We start from the raw sequence: 18,281 nt of genomic DNA, 5'->3' as shown, positions 1-18,281 counted from the left end.
GAAGGTTCTGGGCTTCTTTAAAGCAATGCAAGAGGTGGACAAATAAAGTATGGCTCTTATGAGTATACATTACTGTGCTTGGGACAAAGTGACAAATAAACAAAAATTTAACTTTTTTCCCCCTTCACCTTTTGATCTTGACTTGTTTAGAATTGTAGTAGATTTTACAAAATTTAACTGTCAAAAAAAAAAAACCAACATAAAGTCAGGTGGACTTTTCTGTTATTTAACATTAGAAAAACTTGTCTAGGTGGCTGTTTTTAAATGTAGGGGTATGATACAAATACTGTCAAACTTCATTTTCAACGATTAAAGTCATTTATTAGAGTAAAAGTCTTTGGGAAATTAGAAGAGAATCAAATTCCATATTTTCTGGTAGGAAAAGAGACCACATAGTCTGAAAGAATGGTGGTATCCAATGAATCTTCTTTTAAAAACTGTCAGTTCATCAGTGTATTATGTTTACATTAGAGCCACTTCTATCTGTTAATGAAAGCCCTTTCTCTTCCCAAGTGGTTAAAATATGTCTCTAAATCTTACCCTGATCTTCATTACTAAACTGTACAGAGATGAAAAGTTTCACAGGCAAGAACTCGGTAAAGAGTTCTTTAATTAAGAGCTATGTCCATTACTATTCATCTGTGATTATCAGAGGTGTTTTTAAGTTACCCCAAAGGATAAACACACAACTGAGATGTGAGGACAAACATGGCATTCTCTGGGCACGGACTCTGGCTGTCCCAAGAAGCCTACTATCTACAATGCCCAACTACCCTATCCCATCTATATGCCTCTCTACTCTTTCACTCCTACACAGGACTTGCTCCTGGCCATATAATTCAGTGACTCACAACAGGGTAAGAAGCTAAATTTGGAGGCAGATTCAGCCTCTCTTTCAAAGAATGAGTCAGTTGAGAAAGTCAGGAGAGGTGATACATAGAACAAAGAAATGGTTTCAAGGCAGGAAGAAGTGGTCAACATGAAGTCATGTAGGAAGAGGCCATTTTATTTTACATTAAGAGACTTCTGGTGACCCTGGTCAAAGTCATTTTAGCAACACGGTAGACATGGAAACCATATTTCAGGGAGCTGAGGTGTAAAGGAAAGGTGAAGAAGTGGAGAGATCAGGAAAGCAGTGAAATAATAGCTATGAAAGAAGTTGGGGGTGGGGGAGAATGGGGCAGCAACGTGAGGGAAAGGCAAAGTGGGAGAATTTCTTTTAATGGGTGGGATTTGAACAATGTATAGCCTGAGAGAAGGAATGAGCAGAGAAGAGGAGGAGGTGTGGTTTCAGCCGCATCATAACAGACCCAGTAAGAATCCCAAACACTGAGCTAAATCACAAAGGAAGAAGCTCTATACTTATCAATTTTGTAGCTTCTCGTGGAACGGATGTGCAGTTTGCAGGGCGGGTAATGTAAAGGGTTCAATGTTGCAAACTGAGCCAAATGGTCCAATGTGCCTCAACTACGTGGTAACCATCTAAGGACCTTTGTCATAAGGCAGTTATGAAATGTGAGGCCAGGGTCACTTTCCAAGGATGCAGAGGTACAAAGTACTATAAATGGTGTGTCACTCTTCCAAAATGTTTCCATAAATTCTAAATAACAATTTTATTTTTTTATTTATTATAATTTAAAAATTTTTATTTTTTTAAAAATAGAAATGTATAGGGTGAAAATAGATATAAAATAAAGACAAAATTTTGTAAGAAAGAATTTGATGGACTTCTACTGGCACAGAGTTGTTGAATTGAAAAAAAATAGGTATATTTTTAATTGAATTTATATGGGAGATACAATAAAAACAGGAGAAAAAATTCTTAGGCCAGATAATCCTACAAATTCAGGTGTCTTCTATTTGGCCACAAATAAAAATTTATCTGGAGTACACAGTCTTTTATTAACCTAGCCCTTCTCTGATTAATCTTTCCCTCGGCAACCGTTCAGAACTTAGGTATTCAATATCTACTATTTTATTGTGAACTTACTGATATACCTACAATGTATTATATTTATATATTTTATCTCTGCAACAGTATTACAGGTTTTTACATAATACTAGTCATTTCACATTCAATTATCGTTCATTCCACAAATATTTATTGAGCATCTACTATATGCCAGACCCTATTCTAGGCACTGGGGGATACATCATAAATAAACCAAACCAAACCAACCAAAATATCCTTGCTTTCATGGCATTTCCACACAGTACGTGCTCAATAACAGGAATTGGTCCTTGATCTTGGAAATACGAATCTATTATTCCCACTAACCTGATTCTTTGAATAAAATCAAGAAAAATAAGGCTGAATATCTTACTTTGCCGTGAAAATATTTATTTTATTTTATTTTATTTTTAGATTGTATTTATTTATTTGACAGAGAGAGACACAGTGAGAGAGGGAACACAAGCAGGGGAGTGGGAGAGGGAGAAGCAGGCTTCCTACTGAGCAGGGAACCCAATGTGGGGTTCGATCCCAGGACCCCGGGATCATAACCTGAGCTGAAGGCAGACGCTCAACGACTGAGACACCCAGGCGCCCCTGAAAATATTTTTTTAAAGGGAAATGAGTTTCATGAAAATAAGGTAAACAAATTACGTCTCAACTTTTTTCATTTTGGGGCAATCATTTAGTAGCTACTTTTTCTTTTTTGTTTGTTTGTTTTTCCTTTGGTCTAAGGAATGAGTGTGTGACCCTAGAGTCTCTGGGATTTTTCACATTTGGCCAGGGAGAAAGGGCTCTTTTCTCTGTGGTTTGTAAAGAAATGAGCTGAGTTCTAGAGAACCGCTGCATGGAGGAATCTGGTCTGAAAGGATAAAACCAGCACAAGCAAATGCCACCAAGTGGCATCAGAGTCTCTGGTTCCACTGAGTCTCTGAGGCCAGTTCTCTGCCTACACCCCTCACACAGGTTAAGCTACAGGAGCCAACAAATTCCTTCTATTTATTTAAGCTAGTTAATCGGGTTTCTGTCACTGGCAATCAAAAGGGTTCTAACCAACACTCTTAGAAAAGGGAACTCTGAGAACTTGTCCACAATGGGAAGCACTGATCCTGAGGAGGTGATTAAGGGCAGATCTGCATTAGAATCACAGCTCTGTCAGTCATTAGCTGGAAAATTCCATCACCTCTCTAAGCCTCAGTTTGCTCTCTGAAAGATGGAAGTAATGATGCTTTCCTCCAAGAGCTGAGAGGAGATTACCTAGCATTCAATATGTACTCGAAAATATGAAATAATTACATTTTTTTCAATATCCAATAGCCATTACCTTAAGATTTCCAAGTATGTACATTCATATTCACATATTAAGATTTTGGAGGCAAATACACACAATTGGCTTCATAAAGATGCTACTTCAAGTCTTCACAAAATCCACTTAACATTCTTTAAAGACAGGTAACTTAGAATTATTTTTCAGAAAAAAAGTCATTTATCAGGAAAATGGTTAATCTTTCAACCTTTCTTGTTAAATTCTTAATTGGTCAAGACTCCAGCAAGAAAATAAAATGCTCCTATTTTAAATACGCCATTTTGAGAATTAAGCCATCTAATAAGTTAGCTCTCCATCATCTAGAGTATTAATAATTAATAGTATTAATTCCACCCCTCAACTAATGAACAATGTGCATGAACATACCTTTCCAATTTTTCAGACAGATTGTCAGCAGAATCAGCAGAAGAGATCTGGTATATGTCTGATAATTCCAGGCGCTGTCTATACCCTTTTGTCAAAATTGGTCCGGTCCAGCTAAAACAAAGAGAAGGGACAGATGTAAATATTCACTTGATTTCTCCAATATAGATTTGGAATCTGATACTGTTTTACATCTTCTGGCAGGTGGGAAATGCTGGGTGCATAAATATGAGAATAAAATATTCCAACTTATAAAAACATCAGTGCTTCATATCTTATAGGACACATCTGTATAAAACACCAATACCTCTGAACTAATGTGACTGAGAGAAAGGATCAGGAATGATAGTAGAATCCTTCCCAGAGGAAAAAACAAGCCACTACACATTCTATATTAAAAGTATTCTTTAAAAAACAAAACTGCCCCAGGGGCACCTGGGTGGCTCGGTTGGTTAAGCATCTGACTCTTGGTTTTGGCTCAGGGCTGATCTCATGGTCATGAGATCAAGGCTGGCATTGGGCTCTGCTTGAGTTTCCCTCTCCCTCTCCCCGTGCCCCTCTCCCCCCCTGCTCTCTCTCTCTCAAATAATCTTTTTTAAAAAGCTGCCCCAAATAACGAGATACTAGGAATTTATAAGCACTGAATACCACTTTAAATATAAAATGATCTATGAATGATAAGAAGATTGACCCTCAATCAATACCCTTATACAGTGTTGTTCTTGTAAGTACATGGTCTTCAACAAGAAGCTATTTGTTGAATGAATTGACTATAGCTGAAGGATTAATGAATAGTTTGTATTAATTTGTTGACCTAATTATCACTTCTGAATCATTACTTGAGGGTTGGGATCATAGCTCTACGTTCTGTCTCCTCACCCCACAGCAGTTACACACATCTGCCCTCTAATAAAGAACAATTTATGATGGAAACTAGTGAAGTTAGTATGGTCAGTAGTTAGACAGGATACCCCAGTTCTTTTCTTTTCTTTCAGTTATTTTCAAGTATATTGTTTCTAACTAGTATGGATAAGACAAAATAATCTTCACAGAGATAAGAGTCTAGATGTAGGAAGCCCAAAACCTGACCACGTGCAGGTGGTAGGCAGGCCAATCTTTACCCAGCCCTTCTCCAGGAAAAAAAAAAAAGTGACTTAAGTCATTTGCCAATTTCTGTGGTATAAATACTCCCACTGTGATCAGTTTCAAGCTACCAAATGTGAAGTCACTGAACACAGAGTTGGGAAGAGATACACAGTTGCATATTATAACAAAGTATGTTTACCTTTCAGCTACAATGAAGGTAAATAACCTCAACAGCATAGATAATAAAAAAATGTCAAATTAGGTAGTGACAACTTTTGAGTTTTTATTACCTTTGTTTTAATATAATTTAATTATATGTTTATATCATTTAATTTTAATACTAGTTGTACTTAACAACGAGCTCACGAACTTCCTGAAAATTTAACAATCTGCTCAGCCAGAGAGGGCCAACTGCAGAAGATCACTAACCACCAGATGGTTGAAAGACTTGAGACAAGGGTAATGGTATTGAAGACAGAAAGGAAGGGATCTACAGAAGGCCTAGTAAAAAGGAAAATATACTCCATCTATTAACAAACATTGCATGTTAATATGTTTGAGATTAAAATATGATAGCAAATTTACAAATAAACAGAATTTTACTATCTGTAAATTCCAAATACCAGAAGACATTTGCAGGAAATTAAAAAATAAATCTTTTCATCTCTTTAAAAAAATATATAAACATACACCTTTTGGTCCATATCTAATATCTGATGATCATTCCCACGAATGAGTCTCAAGCTCATTTTAAAGTAATATAATTTGTTGGCTGCCTCTATAAAAAGCTTCCCTGTGTAATTTGTGTCCATTCTAATATGTACATTACACCTTGATATATAGGTTTGATTATCTAGAGTTCCATAGCCCAGCATCATCAAACTAAACGTATTCAGTAATGTTAAAACTCAAGTTAGCCATTTACAATTATTAATAAAATTTGGTGTTTCCTGATAGGTTTACCACAGTAAACCCATATTTGTATCCTGAAATAGAAACTTGGCTTAAAGTGAAGAACTAAAATTGTTGACCTTAGGCTGCCTAGCAATTACCAGACTTACCCTAGAGAAAAAAAAAATGTATTCTGATAACTGATAACACTGAATGAAATTTCTGCTCCAATGAGCTCTCCATGCCTGCATCAAGCCAATCTTAGAAATGCAAAAACAAAGACAAAACAAAAAATTCCCCAGATATCTACACTTAGACACTCTATGGAATATTAGTCATTGTAAAACTCCAGCCACCACTCCTTTTGAATAATGCTGAGTAGGTTAAACATACTTGGATAGAATTTAGGAATTCCTGGTCAGGATTTCTGCTTCCGTATTTCTTTCATTGGGAATCAATGAGCATCAGGTGGCTCATGAAGCAAGGCAGGTACGCCTGGAACAACCAAAAACAATAAACCCTGTTCCTTCTCCTCTTCGAATTTGCTCCCACCGTCTCTTCCTCTCATCTCTAATTAATTTTATCCTTCTTCATTCATAACCAGTCACTATGTAGCGATAATGGACTTTAAAAATGGTCTTAGAAATTGTGACAGTTTCCAAAGGTCTAGTATCCCAGATAAACTATTGTATTCACAAAACTATATGAGGCTTCAGGTTTTATTTTTTTTATTTTTTTTAAAGTAATTTATTTTTATTTTTTTTTTAAGATTTTATTTATTTATTTGAGACAGAGAGAATGAGAGAGAGAGAGCACATGAGAGGGGGGAGGGTCAGAGGGAGAAGCAGACTCCCCGCCGAGCGGGGAGCCCGATGCGGGACTCGATCCAGGGACTCCAGGATCATGACCTGAGCCGAAGGCAGTCGCTTAACCAACTGAGCCACCCAGGCGCCCCGAGGCTTCAGGTTTTATTGAGGAAAGATGCTATCACTTCATTTTTTTAAACACACACACACACACACACACACACACACAGAAGAAATTGTTTTTAATTAATTTCATTTCTTAGGACAATACTTCCAATTTCTGCATAGAGTGACTTGTAATTTCTTATAATGAAAATAATTTTTCAATCATCGCCACTATTAAAGGCTTGGTTTTCACAAAACCTATCCCCGTAAAACCATATAATTAGAGCTTATAATCATTTTCCCATTTGACATTTGGCTTTTTTAATCCAACAGAGACATCTGACATTTTCAAGTGCTAGAATTTAAGATGAAGTTCAGGTGTTAGACCTTTTCAGTTCAAAATGATTTTGTCTGTATAAAACAATCATGCTTCCACAGTATTTCACTATACATTTTCTTTCACTGGCCAAATGAAATAAAAGAGCAAATTCAACAAGTACTGGTTGCACAACACTTCTCCCAAATGCTGACAAACTGATACACTCAAAGACTAATAGCCTTTTTCCTTTTTGCATGAAATAATTAAGACTTGAGGAAGTAAGCAGAAATTACTCTATTTTGTGTACACAAATTTAAATATAGCAGAGGTATTCTCATCATCCAACTTATTTACCTTGAGTTTGGACTAGCCCAAATAATCTGGATAGTCCTAATTGAAGGAAATGTTCAAGTTCAATGCAGAGGAAATAGGGGGAATCACTTGAACATACTGTGATAATCTCAAATTTCTGCAGCAAAGCGCTATCATTTTGCTTTGGGCTTTTTTTGGGGGGGTGTTGCTTCTTTTGTTTGTTTGTTTTTGTTTTTTGATAAATGGCTATGATGGGAAGGACTGATTAGAGACCAGAAGTCATTCTCATCCTTATAAGGATTTAAAGAAAAAAATCATAAAATAATACTTCAAATGTCACAGTTGTTTTATCAACTTAGATTCAATATTATCTCATAGATGTATTTTTCTCAGTGAATTTTAGTGAAAATAACACTTGAGACAGTAGTGGTATCTGGCCCTCAAAAGTCCTGTGTAAATCTTATAGGCTTCACAGGTATACCCCAAAGTCATAGCTCTGGGGTGAGGGTCAGGTCAGGGAGTCTACATTCTCTGATTCCAGATGTGTTTAAACAGTGTTTGCTGCTTGTCCATAAAATGGTGAATTTATAAGTAATAGCCACTTGAGTTAGCTTGAAAACCTTTAGAAAGAACATGTTCTGCTAAAGATCAGCCATTTTTGTGTTTGAGAGTTAATTATTCATGAGGGTCTAATTTTACCAGGAGAACAGTAGAAGTTCTTTTTCTTTCTCTAGATGAGTGAACAGTATAGTAAATGTAGTCAATAAATTTTAGACAATCTAGAAAGATAATTGCTGCTTAACAAAAGACAATGATCCAATTCTGAAAAATCTTCTGGAAGTCCAGAATTTATAGCCATACAGGCATCCTAATATAAATTAATTTAACCTCATGCCTAAGGAAGCATGAGGTTAAGTAGAAAATCTATCTGCCCATTTTATAAGATGCTTCTAAATATAAGTGTATTAGGAATGTATGCATATTAAGGAAATGTCTGAAAAGATATTTTCTTTTTTGCTTATCTATATTCTCCAATGTTTAACTATGAGCATGTCTAACTTTGGAAATAAGGAGGAAGTTCTTTTTTAATTAGAAGGAACATACAGTTATAATCCATTACTTGTTATGGCTATCCAACATAAACTTTCTAGTCAAATGTGGGTTTTTTTTAAAGATTTTTATTTATTTGAGAGAGAGAGAGAGAGAGAGAGAGAGAGAGAGCAAGTACAAGCAGGGGGAGAGGCAGAGGGAGAAGCAGGCTCCCCACTGAGCAGGGAGCCGGACAGCAGGGCTCAATCCCAGGACCCTGGGATCATGATCTGAGCTGAAGACCAATGCTTAACTGACTGAGCCACCCAGGCAACCCTCTAGTCAAATGTGTTCTAACTCCATGATTCTCACATACTGTTCACTATCAGTGCTAATTTCCCACAAAATTATTTTTCCCCCCTGATATGGTTGTCTACTACTTCATCATGAAGACTACAAATGCCAGTCACCTGACTCCTACTATAATCTGTTACTGAAGAAAATGAATCAGTGAATTTAAGAAAAAACCACTCTAGGCTCTCACCCTGTCTCTATCATTTTCCAGTCATGTGACCTTGGAAAAGGCTCTGGATCTCTCAGCTACAGCTCCTGATGGAAAGAACAACTACCATGACTACTTTACCTGGTTTTCATGGGGGCCAAATTCAATGTTGTCTATAAAGCAGTACAAATGTACCTTATTACATGCTTCTTCATGTACAAAATCGCTTGGCTTCAGTTTAATTTTCAGAGTGCTAAAGTTTATTATTACTGAAATTATAACAATAGTAACAGCTAAGATTAATAGAGTTTTACCACAGCCCTGTAAAATGCTAGGGATTTCACATATATTATTTCATCTGACCCCCACAACAATTCATAAGTCCTAGTATTATCTCCCTCTTACAGATGAATAACTGAGCCTGAGAGAGCTTAACAGCTTTTGCCCACAGAAGAGTTATAATTAAAAAAATAAGACTGTGGGGGCGCCTGGGTGGCTCAGTTCGTTAAGCGACTGCCTTCGGCTCAGGTCATGATCCCAGGGTCCTGGGATCGAGCCCCGCATCGAGCTCCCCGTTCCGCGGGAAGCCTGCTTCTCCCTCTCCCACTTCCCCGGCTTGTGTTCCCTCTCTCTCTGTCAATTAAATAAATAAAATCTTAAAAAAAAAAAAAAAAAAAAAAATAAGACTGTGATACCAAAGCCTATACTTGTATCAAATGTGCCATATTAGGACAAATTAAAAAAAAAACAGCATACACTTAGATATAACACCAAAGGCACAAGGAACAGTAGAAAAAAAAAAGATAAACAACATCATAAAAATTAAACACTTTTATGCTTTAAAGGACACTGTCAAGAAAGTGGAAAAATAACCCAAAGAATGGGAGAAAATTTTTGCAAATCATATATCTGATAAAAAGAGTTTTATCTCAAGTATTTAGGGACTCTCATAACTCAATAATAAAAAGACAACTCAATTTAGTCAGGGGCAAAGGATTTGAATAGATTTTTCTCCAAAAAAAGATATACAAAAGCAAATGAAAGGATTTTCAAGCTCATTAGCCATTGGGGAAATGTAAATCAAAAACCACAATGAGATACCACCTCACAGCCGCTAGGATTGGCTATCATAAAAAAGACAGGCAATAATAAGTGTTGAAAAGATGTGGAAAAATTAGAACCTTCATCCCCTGCGGTGGGAATGTAAAATGATGCAGGCACTTTGAAAAAATAGCCTGAAAGGTTCGCGAAATATGAAACATAAAGTTACCCTCTGACCCAGCAATTCTACTTGCTGGTACATGCCCAGGAGAAATGAAAACGGATGTCTGTGCCAAAACTTGTACACAAATGTTCATAGCAGCATTTTTTATAACAGGCAAAAAAGTAGAAATAATCCAAATATTATTTGCTGAATGGATAAATGGGTATTCCTACAACTAGAATATTACTCAGTGATAAAAAAGAATGATGTACTGACACATAGTGCAGCATGGACATATCTTGAGAACATCACACTAAGTGGAAGAAGTCAGTCACAAAAACTACAAGTTTCCACTTACATGAAATGCCCAGAACCGTCAATCTATAGAGACAGAAAACAAATTCGCAGCTGTCTGGGGTAGGGTAGGGGATGGGGAATGACTGCTTATAGGTATGGAGTTTCCTTCCAGAGTGAGGAAAGTATTCTAAAAAAATTTTTTTAAAGATTTTATTTACTTATTTGAGAGAGAGAAAGCACAGAGGATGAGAAGGAGAAGCTGGCTCCCCGCTGAACAGAGAGCCCAATGCGGGGCTCGATCCCAGGACCCCGAGACCATGACCTGAGCCGAAGGCAGACGCTTAACCGGTTGAGCCACCCAGGCACCCTGAAAGTATTCTAAAATTGATAGTTTCACTATCTGCCAAAACCACTGAATTGAATGTTTTAAACGGGTAAAGGGTTTGGCATGTGAATAATATCTCAATAAAGTTGGTATTAAGACAAATAGCATACAGAAATTGTGTCGATTTTGGAAAGTTTTACCCCATTTTATTTTTTACCCCTAGAACTCCTGAAAGGCAAAGTCTTATTATAGTGACTTTGACACTCTAAGCCCTTTTAAACAGGTTAGTGCGTGGGTGGCTACCGCGAGTGATTAACACCCTTCCCGTGAAAGGATCTAAAGATTGGTGACATGCACCGTAAGTGGTGCAAATTGCTTATTTCCTATCCCCCAGAAGCAAGGTGCTTCACAGCTGAAACTACTATAAATACAGAAAAAGTGACCATGGCGATAAAAGCGTAAAGAAACTGAGGAATGGGTACCATTGACAAAAAACCACTTGTACCCGCTCAACCTAACTCACTGGATTTCAGGGGTTCAATCAATTGAGACAACAAGCAATGGTACAAAAATTCCCACCCATCTTGAACGATAACAGAGAAGAAACAGAGCATTGTGATTCATAGCCTATGCCCATGTACTTTTGAAAGGCAGCCTCAGAGTGGTATTCCATGATTTTTGTTTGCTTTTTATTCTATCTGGGCATGAAGCCACCAACAAAAGCCACCAAATTTACTGTAGCTGGAACAACTGACTAGAAAGATAGGTTGATTAACTGCGCCATAAAATTGCTGCATCCTATATAAGTTCACTTTTAGGAGCTCTTTACTAACCAAGAAAGACAAGTGACACCATCGCTCTCCAATTTCTGGGTTTTATTTCCATTGGCAATAAGAAATATATTTGAAACCAAGAAAATAAGGAAGCGGGGAAATGGATTGGCCTTAAGATTTGACGGTAGAAATGCCACTGGGTTACTGGCTGGCATTTGTAAAAGCTGACAGAGAGAAACTTGTGTGACTGTCAGAACCTCAGCACTCTTACTGTTATTTTAGACAATCGCATTCTGGAGAACGGAGTGGAGCGGCGGTTCTGAGCATGCCCAGTGCGAGCTGAGAGGCAAAGAAGGAGAACAAGTTCTGTCTCTTCTTCTCTCTAAGGTAGGAAAAAAACCTACTTCACATGAATGATACATTAAGGATATCACCCACATCATATACTGATTTAACTTTGGTGGTATTTGTTTTATAACTATACCATTTACCTGGTATTCCCTCCCTTTTTCTAGAAGCCTGAATCCTTTATAGAAGCTCTTTGTTCCGACACCATGACTAGGACCCTAAGTAAACAGTCTCTGATGGGCTTCTGCATTCTTCAGCAATAAAATATCCACAACCTTTCCAAGCCCTGGTTTTCATTCTAGAATTAACTCAACATCTGGAATCAAAGGTACTTGATTTTTCTCTGTTAAAGTGTCTCTCACAGTGGGGAGATGATATGCCTCTCCCGGGGACAGTAATCCCCTTGTGGAGTCAGGGGGCTGAGCCTCCATAGGCAAAGCAGAAGCTAACCGTCACGACCTTCAAAACCCAAATCACTTAATGATCACTCACTATGTGCACAACAAGTATCACTACTTATCAAATCTTCTCTGAAATATGCTTGCTACTTACTGCCTTGACGAAACTTTTCCCAAAATTAAAAAAAATAAAATACAGTGTGGTTCCACCCAACACAGTTTATTCAAAGATGTCTATTCATTTGTTTATTTTGCTTGAGAAATGGAATGATAAAATGGAGGTTGGAGGCCACCTTGGAAACGTTCTAAAATAAAGATCGTTAAAAACTAATACTCCCAGGGTAACACTGATACATGCTGCATCAGGAAAACAAAGTTGATGATTTTTTAAATTCAGTCATGATAAAGTTAGTCTCGAGGGTTCTGCTTGAAATCATCTAACCAGATAAATGGTCAGTCACATTTTAGAATTTTTCTCATTTATCTTAACCTTCACTTCACTTTAATTTATTTATGCTGTCTGTCCTCTCACACATGATTACTTCTCAGAATGATTCAAATAGGAGCAGGGCATTGGATTCAGACTTCCCAGCTTCAGATGATTTCCCATCTTCAAACTATATGTGGAATTTGGTTATTGGTGGCATTTTAACCCGTTTTATGCTTCTATTGCTATTACTTCACCCTTAGAAGGCAAATTGCAAATTATAGCATTGAAAGGTAAATTTAATATCCTTTCTCTTTCTTCTCCCTTCAGTAACACATTGCATGACTCAAGATTTAAATTTCAGATCCTGTTCCTAAGTTTGTGGAGCAATGCTAATGCTATTTCTCATTTTCTTGGAGCCTTGATATTTGGGGGGGGGGATGACACTGACAATAAAACTCCTAAGAGGTTCAGGGAGGAGGAGAGGTGGCAGTACCCTTGCCCCACTGTGAATCCCAGAAAAAAAGGAGCCTGACAGAGGCATGGAGCCAGCCAGTGGTTCAAGGCTGACCAAGGAAATAAAACTCTACAGTAAGAGCCTAACTTTAAATCCCCTTCACTTAATATTTACATCTTTTATTGTATAAGAAACATATGGGTAAATAAAGGTCCATAAACACCCCAAGTAGCTTTTTTTACCCCCAACTGTAAAACACACAATAATAGATGACTGAATTATTAACTGATCCTAATAAGCAATTTAAGAGTTCAAAATGGTCACCTTTCTAATCAGGTCACTGAAAACACAAATCATAACACAAGTCATGATAGTTTAGTGAAAATCATTGTATAGGCATTTAGGAATTACTGTGATCTTAAAATGTCATGATCTCTTGCTTCCATATGCACTTTAGGAAAATGAACTTTCCAGGAAATATCGAGGCAGATTCTCTTCCTTTTGAACTCTGCAGGAGTTCCCACTGGATGAAACCACTGGTGATAAGGGGGCTCTGAATTTTTAAAAGGATTCTCCTAGTCTCATCACCTAGCAGGGCATTTTTTGGTTTTGTACCAATACCAACTAGGGCCAACTTACCCTGAAGAAAAATCAATAAATCCCTTGCAATAAAATCTGACCTATGTTTCCAAGAAATGCACGGAAATAGTGTCATATAAATTATGTATGCGTGAGCCTCTCTGCAATCCAGGTTTAATTTTCTTCCTGTGTGCTCCATCCTTGCCCGCACTTCCTCCACCTGAGCCATAACCACAAACTGTCTGTTTACTTGTCTACAATCCCCCCTGTCTCCAAACATACTGCACTGTCAGCTCCATAAGGGCAAAGAACTTATAGATCTTTTCTTTTCCTGCTGTATCCCCTCCACCTATCATATAGCACATAATTGTCACTCAATTATTTTCAAAATTGCTAAACTAATGTTACCACATTATACTTTGCTAGTTTATTTTCCTTATAAGACTAACTTCTTGAACAACATGTCATATAAATCTTTATATCTCCATTGTCTTCTCCAGGGTTTAGGACAACAACAAACAGAATAAATTAATGTATTAACTAATAACTCAAAGATGGGATGTCTATAGCCCATCTGAGGACAGTGATATGATTGCATATATGTGCTGTTCAGCCAGTACTCCTGTTCAAATGTATTAAAAGCCAAAAACAAAGTCAACACTTTTTCAAGTCTATGGTAAATGCAGTGTAAATGTCAAGGGGTCTATACCCTTGTATGCTATACCCTCAAATGTTAGGGCTTGCTTAGTGAACATTCTTAAATAACATTTCTGAGTCATAACTTAAAGCCAATAATCATTTCTAGCCAAGATTATTTAATTCCCCTCAATAAAACATTTTCATATTTAACACCCTTCATTACCAAAACATTCTTCCAAATGTCTGACCTTCATTCTATTTATTCTTAATGGAGATGTACCAACATTTTATAAATGGAAAGTAATTCTTCATTCTACCCAAGAGCAAATGGCCCCTTTTATTCTACCCTCTTTGACAATCATGTCACTTGACATCTTCTGCATTATCTGCATGTCATTTCTGTACATGAGATGAAACATACATAGCTTTTTAAAAGGTTCATAAACAAGTGTAACTCCTTATGTGTATTATACTTTACAGTTTCAAATTGCTTCCATATTTCATTCTGTTTCTGAACACTGTTACTATTAGGAATTGAATTGTGTTCCCCCCAAAAAAGTGATGCTGGTATCCTAACCCTCAATACCCCAGAATGTGGCCTTATTTGGTGATAGGATCTTTACAGAGGTGATCATGTAAAAATGAGTTCATTTAGAATGGGCCCTAACCCAATACAACTGGTGTCCTTATTTTAAAAAGGAGATTTGGACATAGAGACAGAGACATGGAGAGAATGCCAGGTGAAGATGAGGGCACAGGTCAAAGTGAGGCCTCTTCAAGTCAGAGAATGCCAAGAGTGCCGGCAAACCACCAGAAGCTGGGAGAGAGGCACAGGACAGATTCCTCCCAGCCTCAGAAGAAACCAAACTTGCGGACACCTTGATCTCGGACTTTTCGAATTCAGAACTGTAAGACAATAAATGTCTGTGGTTTAAATGACCCAGGTTTTGGTGCTTTGTTACAGCAGCTCTAGCAAACTAATACACTGGCCCCCAGCAACAGAAAAACTCCATGTTAGGACAGTGCATGCAGAGGGACAACTGAACAAAGGGGGTACTCTGAAGACTGAAGTATAAGGTTAAAAGTGGGAGATAAAGCAGATGGCGGGGGTAACAGAGTGATGGGTTTTAAGGAGGGCACGTGTTGTGATGAGCACTGGGTGTTATATGTAACTAATGAATCGTTGAACACTACATCAAAAACTAATATGTATTATACAGTGGCTAACTGAACATAATAAAAAAAAAGAAAAGCAAAAAAAAAAAAAAAAAAACAATGGCAAAGCACAGGCTGCAGATGTGGAATTGGGCAGGAAATTTCAGGGAATGTGATCTCCATAATTCAGAGAATTCACTGGGCCTAGTTCACAAAAGAGGAGGGTTAAACTTAGAGAAGTATTTTCTTAGAGCCTGGTGGTGAAGATGGATAAAAATTAATTACAATAATCATGCTGATGGCAGTCTTTACCATTTATTAAGGAACTACTCTATGTCTAGCGTTAATTGCTGTCATTTAATACATGGAAAGTACTTAGTTTTATGTGTTCACTTAGAGGGTGTTTTTGGATGAGATTTATATTTAAATCATGAACTTTGGGTAAAGCAGATTGCCCTCCATGATATAGGTGGGTCTCATACAGTCAGTTGAATGCCTAAATAGAACAAAAGGCTGGCCTCCTGAAGCAAGAGAGAATTCTCCAGTGCACTGCCTTCAGAATAAAATGGGAACATCGGCTCTCCTGGGTCCCCAGCCTGCCGGCCCACCCTGCAGATTTTGCACTTGCCAGCCTTCATTATCATGTGATCCAATTCTTAGAATAAATCATATGTATATAGGTATATCCTATTGGTCTGTTTCTCTGACCTCTCTGACCCTGACTAATACACACAGTAAACACTCAATGAATGTTAGATATCATAATAATGCCGAGCTGTGTTAAATGAGGATAACTGATTGTACTGATGAGCATAATATCATCATTGGAAGATAAGTAAATTGCCCAATATCACACTGTTAATAAGTCACAAAGAATTATATATATAAGAATATATATAGGATATATAATAATAAGGATTCCAGCCAGGTTTGTCTGATTCCAAAGTACATGCTTCTTCCACTATATATTGCCACCTAGGAGTTGACAATAAGGATTAGACACAAAGTAGAATGTGAGACTATTTTCTCTGAGTATAGAGTAGGTGAACTAAGAAACTCAAGAGAAGGTCAAGGACAACCAATATGGGAGGGAAGACTAGCTCAGTGGTTTTCAAACTATGGGCCCCACCCCCTGGTGTTCCCCAGAGATACCTCAAGGAGCTCACCAAATTTTGATTTGAGGTGTCAATATTTTTAAGCATGTTTTACTATTTTAAAAATAGGAATTAGAAACATCACACATTCTCATATGTATTGTATGAAAATTTTAGCATACTGGATTCATCCAAACATGTTCCTGGACAGTCAGGTTAACTCACTTAGTGCCCACTATGGAGGAGAGGTTCCCCTGATATCTCTTTGCACATATTGTAAAATACTATCATCTGTCATTGGTTATTTCCACACTGAAGAAGTGAGTATGTCCCTATGGATGCACTGGGCCAAGCTCAGTTAACAACCCACCGTATCTTTGGCATTCCTGCTCACACAAGGTCTCACCCCAGCCTAACAGAATTGTGCAATCTCCATGGAATGCTAACAAGTCACATCAGGTATCGTCATGGTTTTACAATACTTTATCATATTTACACCACCTAATACAGTGACATTGATTATAAAACTCACCATCAATTTAGTACTAGCCTTTCCAAAAAGAAACATTACATTAAAAATACAGTTTTTTAAAAGAAATTTTCAATATCATACACTTACTCATGCAATTACCTACCCCTTTCTCTTTAGTATCATAATTAAAGTTTTCTTCTAAGCCTTCTTCACATTCAGATCAAAAATACTCTTTTGACTCACTCTTAGCTATTCACAGCTATGAATAGGGTTACAGTGACAAGCTGCATTCATAACACATTCACCTGTAGGACAGGCAGGATAATTTTAAGGCACGGTGAAGTGCTGAGCTTGGGCAGCTTCTACTTTAATTACAGAGTCTGGGCTGACAAACTTCACACTAAATATTAACTGTTTCTTTCTAAACTAGTTCCCAGAGTAATCTTTCTCAAGAAATTTCAAGCAAGAAACTAAATTTAAGTTAAAAGTCAACCTTGTGAGGTGCAACCAGTACAAATAATTCAACTGAGGTCACAGGAATATATACCTTCGATATATTGCTAAGTTTCCATACTATAATTCATCCCTGGGCCTGGTGGCTGACAAGTTTCCTTTGACATCAGTTATAAGAGGCATCTCAATTTCGAAATATAACATTGTGGAAAAGGCAAACATACAGGACCAAGAAAATGTGCATAAATGTTACATAATCATTTCAGCCTTTATTTGGGAGCAAGAAATTAACTATATCTTTGTATTTATGGAATAGTTAATGTCTTATATAGTCACTTTTATTTGTATATATTGCAGTTCTATGGAAGATTTCATTTGGAAACTGGGATTCACTGATGAAACTATTGTTTTTAAAAAATTGTGAAAACCAGTGCAACTAGGAAAATCTGAGACTTACATATACAAAGTGTCAAACATCAAGTTGAAGAACAGTCTGACAGGTGACTCTGCCTCTTCCTTCAGTCCCAAGAAACAGAATAAGAGTAAACAGAAGACAAAAATGATGAAGAACATCTAGGAATGGATGATCCCAGCAGGACCCCAATGAGGGTAGGTGGTAGGGAGGGGAACATTGAAGTGACTGAACCTGGGACACAACTCAGGGCTGAAGTTGGTAATGGGAAGAGTGGATGCAAATACACGGCAGGAAGCCTGGAGCAGTAGGTTTGATGAAGTGGAAAATGACAGGAAGGTGGATTTGGAAAACAAAAACAATGAAGGCTGGGGGCTAGTACCTGGATGGAACAAATCAGAAGAAGAAGTGCAGTCTGGTTTTATACAACTGAGCTGTTCCCATGTGACAATGGTTGGCTACTGGTATGCTTTTTGGCTGACCACATCTTTCATTCTCCAAACGGGACATTTAGACTCTTAAAGACCCCAATAACCTAAGATAAGACAATGCTCTTT

The 18,281-nt window shown here is 37.4% G+C and overlaps 1 protein-coding gene across 1 annotated transcript in view; it reads right to left on the bottom strand.

The window, feature by feature from the left end:
- Positions 1–18,281, bottom strand: part of CFTR (CF transmembrane conductance regulator) — a 166,168-nt gene that overhangs the window by 134,718 nt on the left and 13,169 nt on the right. Inside the window, exon 2 of the mRNA XM_073899110.1 lies at positions 3,645–3,755. Coding sequence (XP_073755211.1) covers positions 3,645–3,755 — 111 coding nt within the window. The remainder of the gene's footprint in view (positions 1–3,644; positions 3,756–18,281) is intronic.

Source organism: Callorhinus ursinus, unplaced genomic scaffold (genome assembly GCF_003265705.2).
Source record: "Callorhinus ursinus isolate GAN/ISIS: 27379988/994484 unplaced genomic scaffold, GSC_fseal_2.0 scaffold12, whole genome shotgun sequence".
NCBI lineage: Eukaryota > Metazoa > Chordata > Mammalia > Carnivora > Otariidae > Callorhinus > Callorhinus ursinus.
The sequence above is the reverse complement of the archived record's forward strand: the minus strand, read 5'-3'. Positions and strand labels throughout refer to the sequence as shown.